This window comes from Leptosomus discolor, chromosome 8 (genome assembly GCF_034619465.1).
Source record: "Leptosomus discolor isolate bLepDis1 chromosome 8, bLepDis1.hap2, whole genome shotgun sequence".
Lineage (NCBI taxonomy): Eukaryota > Metazoa > Chordata > Aves > Leptosomiformes > Leptosomidae > Leptosomus > Leptosomus discolor.
In genome coordinates this window covers 60687785-60709040 of record NC_141398.1, presented here as the reverse complement: position 1 = coordinate 60709040, position 21256 = coordinate 60687785, and the positions used below count along the sequence as shown (strand labels likewise).

General features: G+C 66.0%; 1 protein-coding gene across 1 annotated transcript; it reads right to left on the bottom strand.

Annotated features, from left to right (window-relative positions):
- Window positions 1–1845: 1845 nt before the first annotated feature.
- TCF25 (TCF25 ribosome quality control complex subunit) lies at window positions 1846–20659 on the bottom strand. Its single transcript, XM_086469004.1, has 18 exons — window positions 20477–20659; window positions 19253–19420; window positions 17754–17828; window positions 15793–15917; window positions 14293–14358; window positions 13071–13153; window positions 12441–12571; window positions 8533–8632; window positions 7772–7865; window positions 6682–6774; window positions 6023–6128; window positions 5500–5659; window positions 4571–4658; window positions 3844–4002; window positions 3260–3350; window positions 2999–3078; window positions 2355–2427; window positions 1846–2122 (listed from the first exon to the last, which is right to left on the bottom strand). The coding sequence occupies exons 1-18, from the start codon at window positions 20657–20659 to the stop codon at window positions 1961–1963; spliced, it is 2037 nt and encodes a 678-aa protein (XP_086325130.1). The 3' UTR covers window positions 1846–1960.
- Window positions 20660–21256: the final 597 nt, after the last annotated feature.

The window sequence follows — 21256 nt, the reverse complement described above, 5'->3', positions numbered from 1 at the left end:
CCCGCCGGCCCAGGGCGATGGGGAAGAAAGGGCCCTTTCTCTGCCCCACTTTAAAGCTGGCTGGCGCGGCTCCTCCTCCCGAGGAGGGTGGGCACCCGCATGACGGTGGCACCCCGGCAGTGAGGGGAGATGCTGTGGAGGCCGGGGGTGCCGGACCCCCCGGTACGGCCCTGGGGAGCCCGATCGCTTGGGGTCACCATGCGCCCGGGGGGGTCCACACGCCCCCAGAGGCTCTGGTGCCACAGGGGTCCCCACGCACCTTGGGGTCCCCATGTGCCCTGGTGGGATCCCTGCGCCCTGGGGGACCGTGTGTCTTGGCGGGGGGGGGTCCCCTGCGCTCTGCAGGCCTGCGTGCCCTGGGGTGCCCGCGCGCATCGGGGACCCTCCCCACCGCAGGAGCCGAGCCCTCCCAGTCCCCGTGCGCGGAGCCGGGAGCCCCGTCCCCTTCCCACCGGCCCCCCACGGGCACCCCTGGCCTCGCCTGACTCAGCCGCGGGGAAGGTATTTTGCGGCGGGGGGTGGGCGATGGGTCCGATAGGGATCGTCAAAGGCGCGATTAAACGCGATGCAGCGCCTGTGCCCCGGCGAAACCAGCGCCGGAGGGAGCCCGGGGAGGCTGGGGGACGCGGGACCCATCTGACCGTCATGTGCCTTCGGTCGGTGTTGATGCCTGGAGCCGCTCGGCTGCCAAAGAGCCATTCACGGCGGCATGAAAAGGCCCCGAATCCCGCGGGTCGTTCCCACCAGTCGCTTCCGTTCCTTCCCCGGGGGGCCACCGGGAACCCTTCCCCACGGTGGCGGGAGTACCCCCCCCCCCGCGGCTCCGGCCCAGGCTCAACTGGCAGCACTGGGAACGGGGTCGTGGGCTGCCACGCTGCCTCGCACGCCCCCGAAACGTGGCCAACACGTGCGCGGAGCCGAAATCCCGGGGCTGGGGGTGGCGGGAGGAGCGGCGAAACACCGGACCCAACAGCTTCCCCCCCCCCCCCCGCCCCCCAGCCCCCACTCCCCACCCTTTTTCCCGGCTGCCGCTCGGCGAAAGAGCGCGCCGGTACGTGCCATGAATTTTTTTTAGCTTTATCAACAGAGGCTTTGAGAGAAAACGCCGAGTCTGCAAATCTGATCCACCGGGGGTTCTGTGGGATTGGGATGCACCGGCGGGGATGGGGACGGGGCAGGCTGGGCTGAGCCCTGGGGTCTGCGCTAAAGCACAGACCCCAGGGCTCAGCCCAGCCTGCCCCGTCCCCATCCCCGCCTTGCAGGAGGGAGGAGGATTTATTCCGGGCAGCCTGGCTCAGCAGCACACGCCCACCGCGTTACACAGCAAAAAAAAAAACCAACAAAACCCAAAAAAACCCTTTGCAGGCAGCAAGGTTAAGGGTTGGAGTCGCTGACCTCATTCCTGCCTTCACAAGGGCGAAAACAAAGGAGAAAGGGATCCCACCCCTCCAGCAGCGCAGCCCCCCCCCCCCCTCGATGCTGAGCCCCTTCGTCAGCGAGGTGGAAAGGTCCAGCGCTGCCAGGGAGCGTTTTGTGGAGGGAAGGTGGTTTGAGGGTGGGGAGGGGAGGAAGAACAAAGGGGAGGCCGGGGTAGGAGAGGGCAAAAGCAAAGCCCGCGGGTCGGCGGAGGCGAGGGCAGGCAGGGGAAGGGCGCAGCCACCGTCCTTGGGGGAGGCCAGAAGGGGCCTAAGCGGGCTTGGGGCCGAGGGACAGCTGCTGTCGATTAGCCGGGCCACGGTTCAGCCGGTCCTCGCCCCCCACCGAGAGATGGGGAAGGCGGCGGCGTCAGCATCCCCCCTTCCCCGCGCCCCAGCCCCAGCCCCAGCCCATCCCCGCAGCCGCTCCTGAGGTTTGTGTCGTTTTTATTGGAGCGCAACGGGGTGACAATGACAGAGGGTTGTGTGAGGGGGGGGGTGGGGGGGGGTGGGGGAGACACAGGCGGCTCAGTCCCAGTCCCAGCTCAGTCCCAGTCCCCATCGCCTTCGGGATTGTCGTCGCGGGGGGGTTCCTGGAACTGGATGTTCGCCAGCATGTCCCGCATGGCTGCCATGAGCCTGTTCACCCCCTGGTTCAGGTCCTGCCCTGCTCCGGCCTCTTCATCCCCGTCGTGCCTGATGTCCCCCTGCACGAGAGCAAGAGCTGGAGGGGCCGGGCAGGGAGCTCCCCGCCGGGCTGCAGCAGGCAGAGGAGCGAGACGAGGCCGCCGGCCAAAGCGGCAGCCGGCCGCTCTGCAACCTGACGTCCACCCGCTGCCTCCGCCAAGAGCCACTCCCTTTGCAGAACCACCGCGCGCGGCGGCGGCGGCACCGGCAGCGAAAGCGCGCTCCGGTGTCCCCCCGCTCCCCGGCACGTACCTGCAAGTTAAAATTGGGCAGCAGGGAGCGGAAGAAGAGCGATAAAGTGCCTCCGTTGGACGGGTAGGGCGTTCTGAAAGACACAAGTCACGCCCCGCTTGAGGGGGCAGCTTGGCACCCCACCTCTCGCCGGGGCCGAGGTGGCGCGGAGATGCTGGAGGGATCCCCGCTGCCCGGACCGCCGCAGGGCGCCTCCCCAGTCAGCCCCCGGCGCAGGGTATGGGGGGGAATCTCCGGGGATTTCTCAGCCCAGCAGCTGGCCCTGGAAAGCCAACGCCTGCTTTGCTCGGAGCTGGGCCAGCGCAGGAGGCGGGGAGGGGGTCACCTCGAGCGCCGGCGCACCCCACCGCCGGCTGCGCTTCGCCCTGTTTTCCCCCCAAACCACCGCCGTGAAGGAAGAGCCGAAGTTTTTCAGTGGCTTTTGCCTTAATGGCTGCCAGCAGCCGCCGTCTCCGGCCGCGACGGCCACGGGAAAGCGGCGGGACCGGTCGTGCCCGTCCGCGGTGCCAGTCGGGAGCGCCGCAGGCCAGGCTGCTCTTCCCCCAGGGGCAGGAGGGCGGCAGCTCCGGGCGTCCACGTGCGCCCAGGGCGCGCCAGGATCGCGCCGGCTGCGCCAGCACGGAGACGAGGGGCGGGGGAGGTACCTTTCTGGTCTGGTGTAGGAAACGATGGAGTCCAAAGGGGGTAAGGGGTCGAAGCCCATCACAGGCTGCGAGGTCACCTCCTGCCGGGGAGGAAGAAGAAGAAGGCGGGGAAGGCTGTGGCGGCAGCAGCGGCAAACGCCGAGGCCCTTGGTCTCGGGGAGCACAACAGAGGCGGGTTTCAGACGTGCCCAGCGCCCGTGCGGCAGGGACACAAGTGCCATCACGCCGCAGACCCCCCTGCGCCCCGTCGGCGCCCCTCACCAGAGGCAGAGCTGCCGTGGCCTCCTTCATCTCCGAGAGGATGACGTGCCGGTAGATATTCCTGGGCGCGCTCTGGTACCGCATCTTCCTCCTGGAGCGGGGGGAAGGGGGACAGGATTGCACCGAGCACGCCTCGGCACGGCCGGATTGCCGGTTCTGCTTCTCCCGGTGGGTCGCCAGCTCCATCCCTGGCTCCGGGGGGGGGGGACGCGCCGTAGCGGGCAGAGGCGGCTTAAGGCGAGGGCAAGGCCACCCGGCAGCCGCTGGCCTCCGGAGGGAAGAGCAGAACGGCTCAGGGACACGGCCCGGCTCCCTCTCCGCGGGTCAGCGGAGCAAACCACCTTCGGTTTAGGAGACCGAACGCCTCTCCCTCCCCCTGGCAAGGGCCTCTAAGCGCTTGTGCCAAGCAGGGAAGAGCCTCTGCCCTCCCGGCCCCAACCCTGGGCGTCAGCAGGCCCCATCAGGGCGGCTCTGAGCGAGCCCCCCAGCCCAGGACGGAGCACCTCTGGTCCGCAGAGCCCCCCAGCCCGCTCTGCCCCCACGCCCGGTACGAGAGCCGCCTGCCTCCGCCTCGTCGCGCTCACTTGCGCTCGGACTCCTCCACCAGCGGGTCCCCGGCATCCACCACGCGCAGCACCTCGTGGACGTTGGTCTCCAGCCACGCCATGACGGCCGGGTCCTTCCACAGGGAGTGAGTCCTTCCCACGTAGAGGGCCGTCAGCTGGTTCAAGGCGGGAGGCTGGCTACGGGAGACGGCTGCTGTTCAGGGCACTCTCCTCCTCCCCGCCCGCAGGTCCCCGCGCGGGCTCGTCTCCGCCCCGCGCTTCGGCGCGAGAACCCCAAGAGAGGACTCGCAGGCTCCCTGCCTCGCCATTTCCATCCACCTCCACCAGTTTTTCCCGCCCCCTCGTCTATTTTTGGGGGGCAAGCGCCGCCGTGAGAGGAACGTTACGGCCGCCCTGACCCGAGGGGGAGACCGTTCCCGTGGTGGGGAGGACCACGTGCCAGGGAAACCCAGACCGGCAGGAGACTGCCGGCCCCGGGAGCAGGCACACGCCGTCCTCTCTCGCTACGTGCCTCGGTGCGACCTCCTGCCACCCCCCCCCCCCATCGAGGTGAGGCGGGTCTGTTGGCGTTAGCTGGTGGCCAGGATGGAAATCCACGATCAAACCATCCAAGAGCCTACTCAGGAAAACCAAGCACTCTCCTCCGCAGCGCCGTAACCCCATCAGCTGCCTGAGCAAGCAAAAGCCCCGGTGCCGCCGGCAAAATCGATTCCTTCTCTTTGCCGAGAACACCTCCAGGGCTTACCTTATCTGGGCGTTCAGCCCAAAAAAGGAGTGGGACGCGACCCTGGCATCGGGCTGCACGCTGCAGCGATCCAACAGCGGCATGAGAACTGCAGGAGAGAGTCAAGACAGCTCGCTTGCAGCAGCCCGGCGAGGAGCGCCGTGGCGCGGTCCGTCCCCGCTGCCAGGGCCGCAGAGACACAGCCCCATCCCGGGGCGGGGGGCCCAGCGCCCCGCCGGGGCACCGGCCGAGGCCCCACGCCAGGAGGGTGGGAGGATGGTGCTGGGGGGTTTGTGCTGCGCTTCAATCTCTGCCCAGAGAGATGGAAACAGACCCAGAGGAAACAACCCCCAAACTTTTCCCCCCGCCTCCCAGTGAAAATAAGGTGCAATTTTCCGCACTTCACGTGGGTTTTATCTCAGTCGCCACCGCACGCAGCGAAAGATGGCTTCAGCCCACCCAACCCAAACCTCTGGGCGAGAGCTGGTTGTTCCTGCCTGCAGACACACCCTCCCCCGGGCCCAGAGGGGCTCGAGATCTCCTTTGGCGGAGAGCAGCACCAGCCGAGCGATGGGTGCGCGGGAAGAGCCCAACCCAAGAGGGACTTGCTGTCTCTGGTCGGGGCGACCCTGGCCTGAAACATTTTCCTACCCCCAGGTTCGGGATCTCGGCCTCGCCCATCTCTCAGGAAGGGGCCGCAGCCGCTCCCCCCGCTCTGGAGCCCACCGCTGCCACCCCAGAGGCGGGGAGAGCCGGACCTGCCCCCGCCGGCCTGCGCCACCCTCTGAGTCAGGGCTCCCAGCTCCCACGGACCGAGGCGAACGCCGTTGGCAGCCCACAGGCAAACTGCTGCCTCTGCATTTGGCCGCCTGGGATCCAGCCTTCGCTCTCACAGATGAAACCAGTGACAAAGCCTGCGGGGACGGACTTACCGGTGGGGACAGACTTACCGCTTGGGAACATGATCAACGCGAGCTGGATGAGCCGGGCGGCTCTCTCCCGGGCTTGGCTCAGCTCCACCTCTGAGCGCTCCTCCTGCTGGCTCAGGAAGAAATAGGCCAGCGGCACCGAGAAGGCAAAATTGGGCAGCTGGGACAGATTCCGGTGACTCTGCAGGATGAGAGAGACGGGTTTACCGAGAACTGACGCCCCGCAGAACGATCTCGATGCGGCCGGGCTGCACGCAGGGTGGGGTTTCTGGCTTGCTGGCTTCCAGCCGCTGGCTTGGTGCCCCCACAACTGAGTAAGCACTTCTGAGCTCGTGCAATCGTTTGCAGGACACCAGGATGACAAGGAACAGCAGCCCAGCGCCTTTACGGGCCGTTCCGACGCCGCTGGGGTGCCGGCCTGGCCCTGCGGCAGCCCCCGAGGGGGTCACCTCGTTCCGAAAACCTCATGCTCTGTGGCCCAGGTGGGGAGAGCCCCAGAGAGCAGCTCTCCCCTCTCTGCCCGCCCCCTCTCTCGGCAACTCACCTCCCACTCCTGGAACAGGCGGGTCAGGAAGGTGTATTCTCTCGCCCGGAGGGACAGAAAGTCGATCAGCAGCAGCACGCACAGCGGGTCGTTCTCCGGATCGAGGCTTCAGAGGGAGGCGAGCGCAAGGGGAGGACACAAAAACCAGCGTCACAAGAACCTGAACGGACTGTCCTCGTTTTTTAAGCCAAGCAAGACTTTCCCACTAGCACCCAGAGAGCTCCTGTGCCTCAGCAAGCGGAGGGAACAGCAGCACGGTTGTGCCCGCGTGGCCAGCGTGACAGTGCAACACCCTGCCCGCCCCGCGTCCCTACCGGCGGGTGACGGCCCCCTGTCAGCACCCAGGAGGATCGACGGCCACCGACCCAGCAGGCTGAAGCTCCGCAGAGACTCCGCGCACCGGCCAGGCCCACGGCTCAGCGGGCAAGAGCCAAAAGGGCCACCTCGGCCCCGTCTGTTGCAGCCCCCCTCCTCAACCACCACCTCTCTCCAAAGCAGCGCCACAGAGAAGAGCACGTGCCCCGGACTGGCCTGTGACACCGCCCCGGTGGGCGGCGGGAGCAGCAGCAACCCCCTGGGCTGCCTGTCCCACCCGCGTGCTCATCCCTGAGATGCCCTGCCCCACCCCCCAGGGAAGGCCTCGTCTGGGGGGCACCTACCTCAGAATCAGCTTGCAGAACTCCAGGGCTGTCCGGGGACAGCCTCTCTTCTCCAGGAACATCAGGTGCTTGAAAAGAGCCAGGAAGAAAGCCCTGCGTGGGGAACGGGAGCAGCCGTTAGAAGCCAGGTTTGGAGAGAAATACCTCAAGGCGCTCGACAACGGGGACCCACGGTCAGCCCCAGCTCCTCGCCCCCCCTCCCAGGGCAGCCAGGGGGGTGCAGGGAGCCCAGCCCGGTGCAGTACAGGGTGCCACAGACCTTCCAGGGACGGCAAAGCCATGGCCTGCTCCCTCCCTGCTCCCCGAGGCCCTGCAGCCTTGTGCTCTCACAGACAACTCGGACAACAAAAAAAACCACAGGTAAATCCCTGAAATCTGCATCCTGCCTTGTCCCAGCCTGCCCAGCCCTGCGGGGACGGTGACACAGGATGCACACCACGCGTACTGGGGGGGGGGGGGACACACACGACACACTAACACCCAAACTGGGCGAGATACAGCGTTGAGGTCACGGGCAGGACGAAGCCCGGCAGCGAGCGGGTACTGGAAATGTGAGCAACCTGCAGGTACAGCAGTTTGGGAGAGGTGACTCGGGTCAGGTGACTGGAAAATCCCCAGGATAAAGTCACCTTTCCCCGCAGCTGCATGCAGAGCTGGCACGACGTGAAGAGCCAGGTCGGGAGCGGCGCTGGGGACGAAGCGGCACGCGGGTGACGGAGCACGGCCGCCAACGCTCAGCGAGTGGCTTTGTGACCAAAAGTCAGTGCCACGGGGGCTAAGGGGGACGGATCCCACGAGAAGGACGCGACGGGGAGGAGCAGGTCACGCTCCAGTAAGAAATCCCTCGGGAAAGAGGATGCTTTGCGAAGAAACCTCAGCACCAGAGCTGCTGGTACCCCAGCACCCAGCCCGGGCGCCCCGCTGCTGCCTCGCTGAGGGGCACGGCCACCGCCCGCCGAGGGACACAGCTCGTTCCGGCCGAAAGGGACGTTCGAGGTCCCGCCAGCGCGGCCGCCGTTGCGAATCTGGGTCCCCGTGTCCCGAGTAGGCCAGGGCGCGGCGGCGGCTCTCCGGCAGACGCGGCGCTCACCTGTTCTCCGGCCGCCGGTAGTCCAGCCTGCAGGTCCCGCTGGTGAGGCTGAAGACGGGGTGGAAGGCGCACTCCAGGCTGTACAGCGCCCGCTCTGCAGGAGGACAGCGTCAGGGCACGCCGCCACCCCGGCAGCCGGTTCAGCCCGAAGGCCCCGATAACCGAGGGCTCTGGCAGCCGTGGAACCGGCTCGCTCGCGGCCCAGCATGGCCCAAAGCCGCCCCGGTCGCAGCGGGTAGCCAGGCGAGCGAGCCCCGCTCCCCTCTGTGGGCTTCAGCTCACGCCCCAGTTGCGAGAAGGAACTCTGCCGGAGGAGGCCGGGGATTTGGGCTGCCTCTGCTGCAACCATCTCCACGCAGGGAAGCCAAAGATCCTGCCCTCACCTCGCCTCTGGCCCCCGCCGTCACGCTGGGCAACACGTGCCCCGGCTGCGTGCATCCCGTAGCTGCTAAACCAGACCCTGCTCCCGCAGGGAACGTCCCGCAGGTGGGACCCCGCCGTGCCCAGCCAACCCTCCCGCTCGTCTGGAGCACGCGGACGCGCTTTGCCCCAGACAAACAGGCCCAGCTCTACCGAAAAGCCTCCAGCAAAACCTGCTGGCCTGCAGGACCGCACGAAGCCGAGCGCCCCCGGCCGCGGCGGCGCAGCCACGGAGCCAAACCAACCCTTCTGGTTTGCTGCTGCCCTGCCGAAACGAAACCAGAACCCCGAACCGAAAGCCTTCGGTCGCCAGGGCGCCTGCTCCTCACCTCAGCGCTTACCTATGAGGTCCCGGGCCATCTCCTGATCCTCCTGCATCCGGCACACGTCGCTGAGCTGCAGGAGGGAGTCCACGTGGTAGGGGTTCATCTGGAGCAGCAGCTGCAGGAGAGCACGAGCTCGGTTACACGGCGGCACCGAGCTGCCTCAGGGCGGCAGGGAGGCCACCACGCCTGAGGGAGAGGGGCTGCTCTCGGTGAAGCCGCCCCGTCCCACGGCACCGGAGAGCCGACGCTCAGGCTGCGGCGCGAGGCCGGGGACGCGCCTCACGGGAACGGCTGAAACTGCGGATGAAAAGAACCCACGAGGAGCGAGGCTGGGCGAGAGCAGAGGTTCCCCTTGCCCCGTCCCCAAAAGCAGAGGGGTGAGAGCAGAGATTCCCCTTGCCCTGTCCCCAAAAGCAGAGGGGTGAGAGCAGAGGTTCCCCTTGCCCTGTCCCCAAAAGCAGAGGGGTTAGAGCAGAGGTTCCCCTTGCCCCGTCCCCAAAAGCAGAGGGGCGAGAGCAGAGGTTCCCCTTGCCCCGTCCCCAAAAGCAGAGGGGTTAGAGCAGAGGTTCCCCTTGCCCCGTCCCCAAAAGCAGAGGGGCGAGAGCAGAGGTTCCCCTTGCCCCGTCCCCAAAAGCAGAGGGGTTAGAGCAGAGGTCCCTCCTGCCCCGTCCCCAAAAGCAGAGGGGCGAGAGCAGAGGTCCCTCCTGCCCCGTCCCCAAAAGCAGAGGGGTTAGAGCAGAGGTTCCCCTTGCCCCGTCCCCAAAAGCAGAGGGGCGAGAGCAGAGGTTCCCCTTGCCCCGTCCCCAAAAGCAGAGGGGTGAGAGCAGAGGTTCCCCTTGCCCCGTCCCCAAAAGCAGAGGGGTGAGAGCAGAGGTTCCCCTTGCCCCGTCCCCAAAAGCAGAGGGGCGAGAGCAGAGGTTCCCCTTGCCCCGTCCCCAAAAGCAGAGGGGCGAGAGCAGAGGTTCCCCTTGCCCCGTCCCCAAAAGCAGAGGGGCGAGAGCAGAGGTCCCTCCTGCCCCATCCCCAAAAGCAGAGGGGCGAGAGCAGAGGTTCCCCTTGCCCCGTCCCCAAAAGCAGAGGGGTGAGCAGAGGTTCCCCTTGCCCCGTCCCCAAAAGCAGGGGGGTGAGAGCAGAGGTTCCCCTTGCCCCGTCCCCAAAAGCAGAGGGGTGAGAGCAGAGGTTCCCCTTGCCCCGTCCCCAAAAGCAGAGGGGTGAGAGCAGAGGTTCCCCTTGCCCCGTCCCCAAAAGCAGGGGGGTGAGAGCAGAGGTTCCCCTTGCCCCGTCCCCAAAAGCAGAGGGGCGAGAGCAGAGGTTCCCCTTGCCCCGTCCCCAAAAGCAGAGGGGCGAGAGCAGAGGTCCCTCCTGCCCCGTCCCCAAAAGCAGAGGGGTGAGAGCAGAGGTTCCCCTTGCCCCGTCCCCAAAAGCAGAGGGGCGAGAGCAGAGGTTCCCCTTGCCCCGTCCCCAAAAGCAGAGGGGCGAGAGCAGAGGTTCCCCTTGCCCCGTCCCCAAAAGCAGAGGGGTGAGAGCAGAGGTTCCCCTTGCCCCGTCCCCAAAAGCAGAGGGGCGAGAGCAGAGGTTCCCCTTGCCCCGTCCCCAAAAGCAGAGGGGCGAGAGCAGAGGTCCCTCCTGCCCCATCCCCAAAAGCAGAGGGGCGAGAGCAGAGGTCCCTCCTGCCCCGTCCCCAAAAGCAGAGGGGCGAGAGCAGAGGTTCCCCTTGCCCCGTCCCCAAAAGCAGATGCCTGGCCAAGAGGGCACAAAGCCGGGCACACCTGATGCCCCCCAGCACGCTCCAAGCTGCCCCCCTTTAGGGGTTCAGGCCTCCCCCCCCCCAAGGTGCCATTCACAGTATCTGCATCTCCCCTGGTGAATTTGCTCCCCCACCGACCCGGGTGCCCCCCCAGCCCCCCAGCGGCACCCAACGCCAAGAGCCTCCCTTAGCCCCGACCCGCCAGCTGCCCCCCTGCCCCGGGCGGGACGGCAGGGAGATCTCTCCCCGCCCCACGCGGGATCCCAGCCCTCCATCGCAGCTGCCCTCAGGCAGCTCCCTCCCAGCCGACCCAGCTTTTCCAGCGCCGAGGCCGTGCTGGGCCTTTGATCCTCTCTGCCGTCCTGCCCTGCCTCTCTCCCAGCGCCACCGTCCCCTTCCGAAGGCGAGGGCCCACAACAGCACACGATATCCAAGATGCAGGCACCAGCCATAATTACTGGTTTTATTCCCTAGCCCTTCAAAATTCCGAGCGTTTGATCCGGCTTTTGCTCCCTCTGGGTACCGAGGGGACCTTTGGACACGGCTATTACAACTCCAGGATCCAGCTCCTCAATGGTTGTGGATTCAAAATATTTTTTTCCAGGCTTCAGGATACAAGTTTAACCACCCCTGAAAACCCTCTGCGCCCACTAATGGGCTCCTTTTTCCAACTACCTAAAGCTCAGTTTCAATATGAAAATAACCAAAGCTACTTCAAATCTCCCCACAGCTTAGTTTTGGGATCCTCCCCCCGCCAAACTGAAAGACTACAGCTCCAAAAGCTCCAGAAGCCGTCCATCTGCAGGGTGGCGGCCACCACGGCCACCTACGGCACAAAGCCTTTACGTTCTAGGCTGCCCCAGCCCAGCGCCTTCGCCTCGGTGCCACCAGCCCGATGTCTGACCCCTTCTTTGCTCGCTCTCCAGTCCCCTGCTCGTCCGCTGCAAGAGACGGAGCAGCCAGGGTCACCGCGAGGGGCCAAAGCGCTCCTCGCACCCTCCCAGCCTCGCCAGCAAGGCCCTTTAACCCACTGGCAAGAGCAGAAAACACACTCGCTGAGCAGCACACCCCCCCCCCAAATTGGTGTTTGGCGCCAGCAAGGCACAGCCGGGCTCCAGCTACGCCGAGACCGTGGTTACCACAGACTGGGGGGGGGGGGGGTTTCAACGTCCTCCTGGCACCGGCAAACCCACCCACTAGGTTTGGCCCTCAACAGCAAAGGGGAAGGCTAAAGCTGCAGGGAAACCTCCGAAGCGGCCAGACCCGCTCGACAGGGACGGGGCACAGAGGCTACGGTGCACCGGGGAAAGCCGGTCCTGCTCGGCCCAGGCGGGCGAGCCGCGCGGCAGCCGTCCTTACGGTGCCGGCTCCGGCGCCGGGCGCTGCTGCACCGAACCACCCGGCAGAGTTGACTGCCTCTCCCTCAGCCCAGGCAGGGCCGGAGACAGCAGCAGCCAGCAGCAGAGGGTGGGAAAGCAGAAGGAAGGCAACTTTATTTAGCAGACAATGGCCTCTTTAACAAACTCCTCCGGGGCACGTATCCGAGCTCATGTGGCCAGGGTTTTTAGAGCAAAAATACCTCAGTTATGGTTCAGGAGGGTGCAGAGCAATTTTACTGTTGCTTATCACTACGAATCACAAATGTTACCAGTTTAATAAGCTTGGACACGCATGAAGGACTTCCGACACAAAGACCGTTTTGCTGAAATCCCGAGAAAAGACACATTTTTCATCCATGCAAGAGTCTAAACTAACAGCTGTTGTACTTCGAGATTCCCATTTCAAGTATTTTTCCTTTCCCAGCTGAAGAGCTGAGACAAGGGAGCTTTATTCCCGCCGTTTCAGCCAAACGGCCGCTTCCGACGGGCTCCTCTCTCCGCTGGCCACCTGGCGAGCTCTCGGGCAGAGCCACCGGGGCTCGGCCACCAGCCCCTGGGCCTCCCTAGCCCCGAGGTGGACACTTATCCCCCTCCTAGGGTGACCGCAGAGCTCAGCAAGCAACGCTGCCTCGCCCCCACGCCGAGGGGACACGGGGCTTGACTGCTCGAAACAAGACTGGCCGAAAAATAAAGCCCTGGGACGCTCCAGCCCCAGCCCCCCCCCCCCCCCCTCCCAGGGAAAGGGGCTGCGGGGACGGGGGAGCCCCCAGCACGGGCAGCGCGGCTTCCCCACGTACCACGATGTTGTTGGGGTCCATGGACTCCACGGCGTGCAGGAACTTGAACTGCACCTGCTGGTACTCGCGGTGGTGCTCGAAGGCGAAGTGCTGCACCCCCCTCCCGGTGTCCAGCAGCTGCATGGCGATGCCTGGCGGGGGCAGGGGAGAGGAGAGGCGGCTGCGGCCGCTGCTGCCAGCCTGCGAGAGCAGCTCTTCCGCCTTCCCACCGCGCGGAAACCTCACCCACGCCGCTGGGGCCGAAGCCAGACGCGTTTTCAGGAGCCCCCAGAGGATTTCACTCACGAGTCAAAGCCCAAACCCCCTCCCCGAGAAGCCCAGGCGGCGCGCTCTCCCCGCGGGCGCTTCTCATCCTGCTGTTAAGAGGGGAACCGCTCATCACCTGCCACCTCCAATAAGTGGGGGGGGGGGAAAGCTCCAAGGCCAAAATCCGAGAGGACAGAGCTCTCCCTGCTGGGAAAGGAGGCGTTCCCAACAGCCGACGGGCAGCCCCCCCCCCCCCCCCGTTCCACACCAGCCGCCGAGCGCCGGTCGGTCTCGGTGCGCCGAGGCCGCGGGATCGCCGGCGGGAGCAGGCAGGGGCCGGGGGCAGCGCGGTGGGGCGGGCAGGGGGGGCAGCGCCGGCCTCACCTGTTTTGCTGTAGCGCGGCCAGGTGTTCTTGGGAGCCGTCAGCCACGTGCTGCGGACGTACTGGCGCTGCCGCTGCCTCGGCCTGGGGAAATACAACACGGCAGGTCACAACTTCTCTGCACCAACAGGACGAGGAGGGCTGAAAGCAGCCAGAAAAAGGATGATTCAGGGGAGGAGAAGAAAAAAAAAACCCAGATCCAACTCCTTCCCCAGCTGCAGCCCAGCCACACGGAGCTTTCGCCCAGAGCTTTGCCATGTTTGCCTTCCAGACACAACATACCTTCGCTCAGGCTCTGCCTTACTTGAACCATTCCTCCCTGGGCCAGCCAGGGCCTCCAGCATTTCCACTTCAATAGCTTCGCTCCCCTGTTTTTATTCCTGCCAAGTTCTCAGCTGCCTCTCTGCTTCAAACAGCTTCCCAGGTCCAATTAAGAGCCCCACATCCCTCTGACTCATCTCTCTTCCCAGCAGCGCCTTCAAACGCCAACTGCTTCAGCTGAGGCCGCGCTCACAACACGACCGAAGGATCGGTTCAGGGCAGGGGGAATTCAGAAGTCAAGGCTACCCTAAGAAAGCCACGTCTGGGACTGCTGCTTCTTCCTCAAGCACTAAACATTCTTCCACAGGCTCTCTCAGAGAAGGTTTCTGCTGCCACCATCGCTGCTCGGAGCTTACACCCTTCTCACGCTTCCCAGCCAGCTCAGGACAGCGACCGCAGCGCAACGGGCGACCGCGCGGAGGCCTCGCGCCCCAGAAGCGGCAGGTTCCCCGGGCGCCCCCCCCCGAAAGCAAGTGAGTGTATGAGACCCCCCGGGAAGCATTCAGGGTCCGCTCTGTGAGACACCAGAGACTTTGCAATTGCCACAAGAGACAAATGCTGGAGAAAGAAAACAAAAACACAAAAATAAATCTAAGAGTCTATATGCATTTGAGTGAAAGGACTTCAGGAGGGCGTGTGACAGTCAACGAGGGGGGAAATCAGCAGAAGAAAAAGCAAATGCTGGCAAAAGCCTGGGGAAGTCTTACTCCCCCCACCTCACACACACACAAAAAGACGTCCTCCTGTCCCAAGAAGCGGCTGCTGAACGAGCGAGACCCCCTGAACGCTGGGTTCCCTGCCCAGGCGCGGCACTGGGGGGGGTCGCTAACCCGCACCAAGGGAAGGACAGACGCCCCGACTCGGGTTTGGAAAGGGTTTAAGACGTTAAATTCCGGACTGACCTCTGATCCCCAAGAACAGCGCGAGCCCCAAAGTATCTCTTCAACTCGTTCTCGGGGTTCAAGTTTCTGAGAAGGTTGGAAGAAGAAAGAAAAGCTCCCGTCAGCGAAACGCAGCCGAAAGGCTCACGCCCGAGTCCTCTCCATCAGCACCACGGGCTCTGTACCCCAAAGGCCTCTGGCACCCGAGCTGCCCCCCACACCCCTGGTCTGGCCCCACACACAGAAAGGGAGACTCCAAACGGGCAGGAGGCACCGAAAGCCCCGCTCCACCGGGCGCAGACTCCCTTCGTGCGCTGCCCCAAGGGCGGCGCGGAGCTGGGGAACGCTCCTGCTGCCCTCTCCAGGCTGCCGGGGCCTTCGGCCGGGATACTGCCGGCACAGCCGCGGCTCGGGAGCGCAGGGGGTCTGGAAAACACGCGGCGCCCGCCGCCGAGCGGAGCAGCGGCCTCCTGCGACTCGGGGCGAGCACCCTGCCCGCTGCACCGGGGCTGGTGAGGATTCAAACGCAATTTTTTTTTAAGTGCAAAGAGCTTGTATCAAAGCAGGACAACAGCCACGGTTTTCTTGATCCACCACGTGGCCCAGAGAAGGGAGGGGGGCTGGAAATGAGGGAGGGGGAAGGCTGAGATCCAGCACTGCCAACCCTCACCCGCTCAGTTATCCGGCTCTCGAAGGTTTCTGGATAATCTTTACTCGACCAGAGGTTCCCTGAAGTTTAAAACCGCCCCTGATCAAACCAACATTCTGCCTGGATGCAGCGGCCCCCCCCCCGGGCCGCGCTGGCACCAAGCACGCACCGGCCCAGGCTCCGTCTGGACGCGGCGTTGACCGGAGGTCTCCAAACCAGGAGCGGGAAGCGGTCCCAGCCACGAGTCTGAACGCTCTCTCCCACAACAGAAAGAGCTGCCGGCGCCTGCACCAGCGCAGGGCTCCGAAACACGCTGGGCAGCCCGGCCAGCCCCTTCCCAGCAGGTTTCCCAGTGGGACCCAGGCCCAGGCGTTATCCCGACCCCGAGGCAGGGTCGCTCTCCAGCTCTCGGATGCGCTCCAGAGGTCGGACAAGGCTGACCCGCTCCCCTGGGGAAAGGAGCTCCCGGCGGTGCTCGGCCCTCCCGGGAGGGCAGCACACGCTGTCCTGGGGCCTGCTGCTCGCAGCGCCCGGTCACCTGGGCAGCGGGATTTGGGGCGAAAGCTGCACGCGCCGGGGCTCTCGGCAGCTCCGCAGGGATTCTCCTATGGAGCAGGAGGCACCTCGGGAGGTTAGTTTGGTCCAGACACCCGCTCCAGCCAGGCGTGGCAGCAGAGAATGCCAGTCCCTGCTCAAACCCGAACCCAGCTCCACGAGCAGCGGTTAGAACCGGAGCTGTGCCCAACCGTGACCCCAACCCCTTCCCAGCACGGACCGGAATTCACACTGGTAGGCTCCCAGCTCCCTCCCTTGGGGGAAGGGGTATCCCTGTCACACCCCAGGCCAAAAATCAGGAAGGAAGCAAGCGCTACCTGTGCTCGACGTAGAGCAGAGGCCTGCTGTCAGCGATGACCCCGCTCGGGGTTTGCTGCGACAGCCCGTTGGTGTCCTCGATCCGCTCCAGCAGGCTGTCGATGTCTGCCGGGGCATCGTCTTCCTTAAGACAGGCACAGGCAGAGAGAAGGTGGTTGTTACAGCCCGAGGCACCGCGGCACTCGCCCGGCAGAGATCACACCCAGCCACCTCCGCGTCCTTCGGCCGGTCCCCATCGCCGGGCGCGCCCCCGATGGAGGCCTCCTGCTCCCCACTCCCCTCTCTGCCCGCAGGAACGCCGCCCAGCGCCTGCCCGCCCTGCCCCACCGCCCCCCAGGGGCCTGTCCGCCCTGCCCGGCTCGCTCAGGGTATCAGGGCTGTCGCTCTTCGCGCCATCCCGAGCCCGAACGCGCCGGCTGAACGGATCTAGCGTGGAAAAGAGCGGGCGGGCTGTCTGCTCTGCCCCTTCCCACCCAGCCTTCACCCAGCTTCGTCTGGTTTATTTATACCACAACCCCTGTAATATCATGAAACGTTGGGGTGGGGATTTTCATCCCCAATATTCAAACCATCAGCCTTCACCACCTCCTTTCCGTGGCAACGCTAAGTTACGGGGTGACCCTTGCAACAACACGCCAACCACTCGCCTGATTTTCACCCAGCTCCACCGCGTCGCGCTCCCACTGTCCGCCCCCTCCTAACGACCACATCCAGCAGCACACACCCGACAGCTGTGGGACACTTTTGTCCCCATTCTCCTCTCTTTTCCCCCACAAACAGCAAGAGACGCGCTGCTTATGCGGCCGCTCCGCACCCTCCTCGCGACGGCCGTGGGCGGAACGTGGAGTTCCACTCCCGACACTCCGACGGCGCGGCGAGCTCGCCTCTTCCACCTAAACACAGCCCCTGCGCGTGGAGAGGATCCCTGGAGGGTTCAGAACGTGCTCTGCACCTCGGTGCGTGAACAAAGGCAGCGTTATCTCCACTCCGGCCCGGTTCTACCAGCAAACTGCCTGGTTCGGGGCATGAAGCCCCCCTACAGCTGGCTGCTGTCCCCCCATCGCTCGCTCTCCTCGGGCTGGCAGAGGAAAGGGGCTCTTTGGTCGGGTTCTCTGCCTCAGTGGCTCACCCTGAGCCCCCCCCAGCTGAACCCCTGGGCAGGAGGTGGCGGCCAGGCCGCTCGCCCGCTCAGCACCTCAGCGCGCTGCGGCTCAGGACGTTTCGCAAAGGCTCTCCCCCGGGTGAACACTTCAGACCCTCAAACCTCAGCAGAAAATTAGTTCCTGCTGAAACTCGATTTCCACGGAATTTAAAAGCCCAGCCCGCTCGGTCCCCCGGCCGAGCTCACGCGGACAAAGCTGACTCACGCAGACGCTTTCGCCTCCCGGTTTTATCCTGGGAATGAACGCAGACACCGGATAAAGTTCCCACTCCAGCAGGCTGCCTTAGGGGACACGGCTTGGCCAGAGAGAAGCGCTGTCCCCTGGCTCCCTGCCCCGCCGAGGGCACACGGGAAGGGTCGATACGGCCCGAGCAGACGCTGCTGCCGGGCGTGAAACCCCCGAGCAGGCGTGGGGCCGCACCCGGGGGAGGAGGGAACGCGGGCGACCGCCGGCACCAAGAGCTCCTGCCGGGAGGGCGCCTCAGCGGGGCGAGGGAAGAACGTGGAAACGCCGCCAACTCCCTCGCCGGCGGAGGCTGGCGGGGGAGACGAAAGGAGCCGCCGCCACGAGGATTTCGGCCCGAAGCAGCTGCCGCGGGGCTGCGCCGGCCCCGGCGCCGTGAAGCAGCGCGGCCAACAGCCACTGTTGCCGCTTTGTAATTTTCAATGAGCACAACGCAAAAAAGGAGGTTTTTCGCCTCAAAAATCTTTTCTGGAACCGCCTCAGAGCTGCTAATTCGCCGACCCCGACGGAGAAAGGGGCACGGCCGCCAACTGCCGGAGCGAACGCGGACGTACCAGAGCTTCCCCCGCCGGAGTCCTCTTGGTTTTCCTTTTCTTTTTTTTCTTCCGTGGCTTGCTGCTCAGCGCCGGCTGCAAAGAGAAGCGGAGCTGGGGTCAGAGCGGGCCCTCGGAGTGCGGGGCTGAAAGCTCCCCGGGGAGAAGGGCCCGGGCCAGCGGGCCCAGCGGGCCCTCAAAAGAAACCCAAATTCATCCTTTCGGGTTTGTCAGCGAGCGGGAACTAAGACACGGGAAAAAAATGGAGGAAAGCACCAGCGAAGGGTTACAAACGTCAGAGTTAAACCTCAGCTGACTTTCATCCACGTCCGAGACAACAAAATCCGTCAAGAAACAGTTCAGATGAGCCAGGTGTGGAAGAACTGCTCCCGCCCACCAACAAACCTGATTTCTGCCTCTCTAAGGAGGCTGAGAGCTTCATCGGTCGCTCCCATTTCCACAGAAACCAACACCTGCCCCGAAGCACCACAGGACAGAGGCTCCTCGAGCTGCGGACGCAGCTCTCCCAGCTCCCGACGCTGCGTGGCAGTCCCCAACCCGACGGGCACGCTGCTGTCCCCTGCCCCAGGGCACCCTGAGCTAAAAAAGCCCATTTCCAGCGCAGAGCTAAAAAAAGCCCATTTCCAGCGTTCCCAGAACCACCCCGCAGGTCCCGAGGCGATTTCGGAGCCAGGGGAACGCGCAGCCCCGCTGTGGCTCTACCAAACGGCGGGGGGGACGCCTGCTGAGGGCTCCCCCGTCTCTCCCCGGGAAGCAGCAGCTGCCCCCCGCGGTGGTCACACAGCAAATTCGCTGGGTCAGGGCCCGCCGGAGCCACCGCCCCCACGGGGAGCGACCGAGCGGGGCTCACGCCGGAGCGTTCCCGAGCCCCCGGGGTGGCCGAGGCCGCCAGCACAGCGGGGCCACGCACGGACAGTGGTCTCTGCTCCTCTGGCCACGCCGTCCTGGCACCCCAACCCCAGGGACACCCCAACCCCAGGGACCCCCACCCCAAACGCTGAGCCCTGACGGGTGAGGCCAGGGGGCCAAGCTCCTTTCCCTCCCCCTACCCTCATGCCGGGAGACACGGGCCAGACTGCCAGCGGGGAATCGCTGGTTAAAGGGCCCCTTTCCTCCCGTGCTCCTGCGAGCCGTCTCCTTGTCAGAGCCCAGGCTGCTCGGGAGGACACGGCACAAAGTCTCCCTCAGGAGCCTCCCCTCTGCGGCTGTCAGATCTCCTCAGCTGCACCCCCAACCCTCAGCACCAAACCACTCGTTCTCCTCCAAATCCGGAGCCCCAAGCGCCCGGGTGGAAGCTCCCTGCGTGGGCCCCTCCCCTGAGGCTCCCCCCGCTCAGCCTCTGCCCACACCCAGCACATCATCCACCCGAGTGCAAGGAAAAAGACACTTGTGTGTCACCACGAAGCTCCTCAGCGCACACAGAGACAGGGAGGTGAGAAACCCTCCCTCCCCCCCCCCACGGGGTGACCGCCACCGCCACGAGAGACCCGCTCGGTTACCGTTCGGTCCGGCTGCTCGGCCTCCCCCCCGGCTCTCTGCCCGCTGCCGTCGGCCTCCTCAGCCCCAGCCCCTTCGTGGGTCCCTCCCGCCGCATCCCGCTCGCTGAGCCGGGCGTCCGCTCGCTCCTCCCTGGGCGGGGGCTCATCCTCCGACTCCTCGGCGGGGATCTGGGGGAACAGAGGGAGAAGCTGCAGGAAGAGGGGGCGCGGGGCTGCGCTCTGCCTCCTCCTGCGCCCCGGGGGACGGGATTTCCCAGGGCTCTCACCTGTTCCACCTGCAAACAGGGGAGAAAAACGTCACAGGGCTCAACCGCCCGGCTGGCTCATCCGACAGACGGACAGGGATGACCCCTCATTTCGAGTGTGTCACCCAGGGGGTGCCCAAAGAGCCCCACACCCACCGAATCGCCGGAGGGGAGCACAGGGCCCCAACAAGGCGACCCCGGCACAGCTGGCAGAAAAAAAAGCACGGCCTCGTCTGGACTCTGGTATTCCATGGGCAGAGGCTCCAAGCCCATCCCTGCCTACGCTCGCACAGCCAAGCCTTGGGCAAGGAGAGGGGGCTGCTGGGGCCGGCCAAGGCGCCCAAAGAAGAAGGGCCGGGTTCTGCCACCCCAAGGACCCCTCCGTGCCATCGCGGCCTGCCTGACCCCTGAGCTCCAGCACCGGGATTCTCACGGCTGGGACAGTGGCAGGACCCCTCCTCAATCCAGTTTCCCCCACTGTTTGACCACCCCGAGAGCGAGACCCAGCTCTGACAACACCTGGACCCAGACCACCCAGCCCCTCCCAGGCCTCCCGCCAATTCCCTCCCAGTTCAGCCCCAGTCACGGCCCCTTCAAGTCCTCCCTGACACCCCCCAGCTCCCTCCCTTTCCTACCCCCGCCAGCCGAGCCTCCCCTAGGCCCTCCCTGTCACACACCACCCCAAACCCCTCAGTCCCACCCCAGTCACTGACCCCAAATCACTCCCTGCCACAAACCATCATCTCAGTCACCCCCACGCCGCCAACACCACCCGGGTCACTGTCACCCCCCTCGGTCGCTGCCACCCAGCCCCCCCCTCAGTCCCTCCCCCCAAGCCACCCCCTCCCAGCCGCTGCCACCCCAGCTGCCCCTTCCCACAGCCGCTCTCACCCCAGCTGCCCCCTCCCAGTCACCGCCCGCCCCCCCGGACCCCCACCCCCGCAGGCCCCAACCCCTCCCGGGCACTGTCACCCCTCACCAGCTCGAAGCGGTTGCTGACACCGGTGCGGGCCGGCCCGCGGCGTCCCCTCCCGGCAGCCACCGGCGGCGGAAGCTCCTCCCGGCCGCGCTCAGGGCCGGGGTCCAGGCCCAGCTCGCCCAGGCCCGGCTCCTCCTGGCCCCGCTGCTCGCCCCGCAGCCGCCGCAGGGCCCGCCGCGACATGGAGCCCCGCGACGCGACGCGACGCGCCTGCGCGCGACACGCCCCCCCCCCGCGCCTGCGCCGTCCCGCTCCGCCCCACTACGCCTGCGCCAGGGTGGCCGACACGCCTGTGCAGCTCCTCACCGTCGGCCCGCCCCACTGCGCTTGCGCGGGCTTCTCCTTCCCTGCCCGCTCCAGCGGGGGGGGGGGGGGGGGCCCCCCTACGCCTGCGCGTCGGGTGCATCACGCATGCGCACTCCGTCCTCCGTGCCACACACCCCCCCCGTGCTGCGCAGGCGTACTGCACAGCGCGAAATATGTCCCGGGGGGGGGGGGCGTGGGACCGTGAATGTTCCCACGGTCCCTGTGCGGGGTCACGGCCCGGGGACACGGGTGGGACCCGGGGGACAGGCTGGGGAGAAGCCAGGAGGACAGGCCGGGGTGGGCCCGGGCGGGGGGGGGGGGCAGTTGGGGGGGGTATGGGAATGGGGGGGGGGGGGCGTGTCCCCACGGGCCTCGTGCGGGGTCACGGGTGGGGACCAGCCGGGGGGGGTGGGGGGGGGCAGCGAGGATGGCTGGGGGGGCACCACGCACACGATCAGGGAGGCCACGGTGGGT

Bases quoted from the DNA above. Each gene is read 5' to 3' on its own strand.
- TCF25 (XM_086469004.1), bottom strand. From the start codon at position 20,659: ATGTCGCGGCGGGCCCTGCGGCGGCTGCGGGGCGAGCAGCGGGGCCAG. The intron at 12,572-13,070 runs GTGAGGCCGGCG...TGCCCCCGCCAG, and splicing joins GCCGCGCTACAGCAAAACAG to GCATCGCCATGCAGCTGCTG. The intron at 6,129-6,681 runs GTAGGTGCCCCC...CTCCCTCTGAAG, and splicing joins TTCTGCAAGCTGATTCTGAG to CCTCGATCCGGAGAACGACC.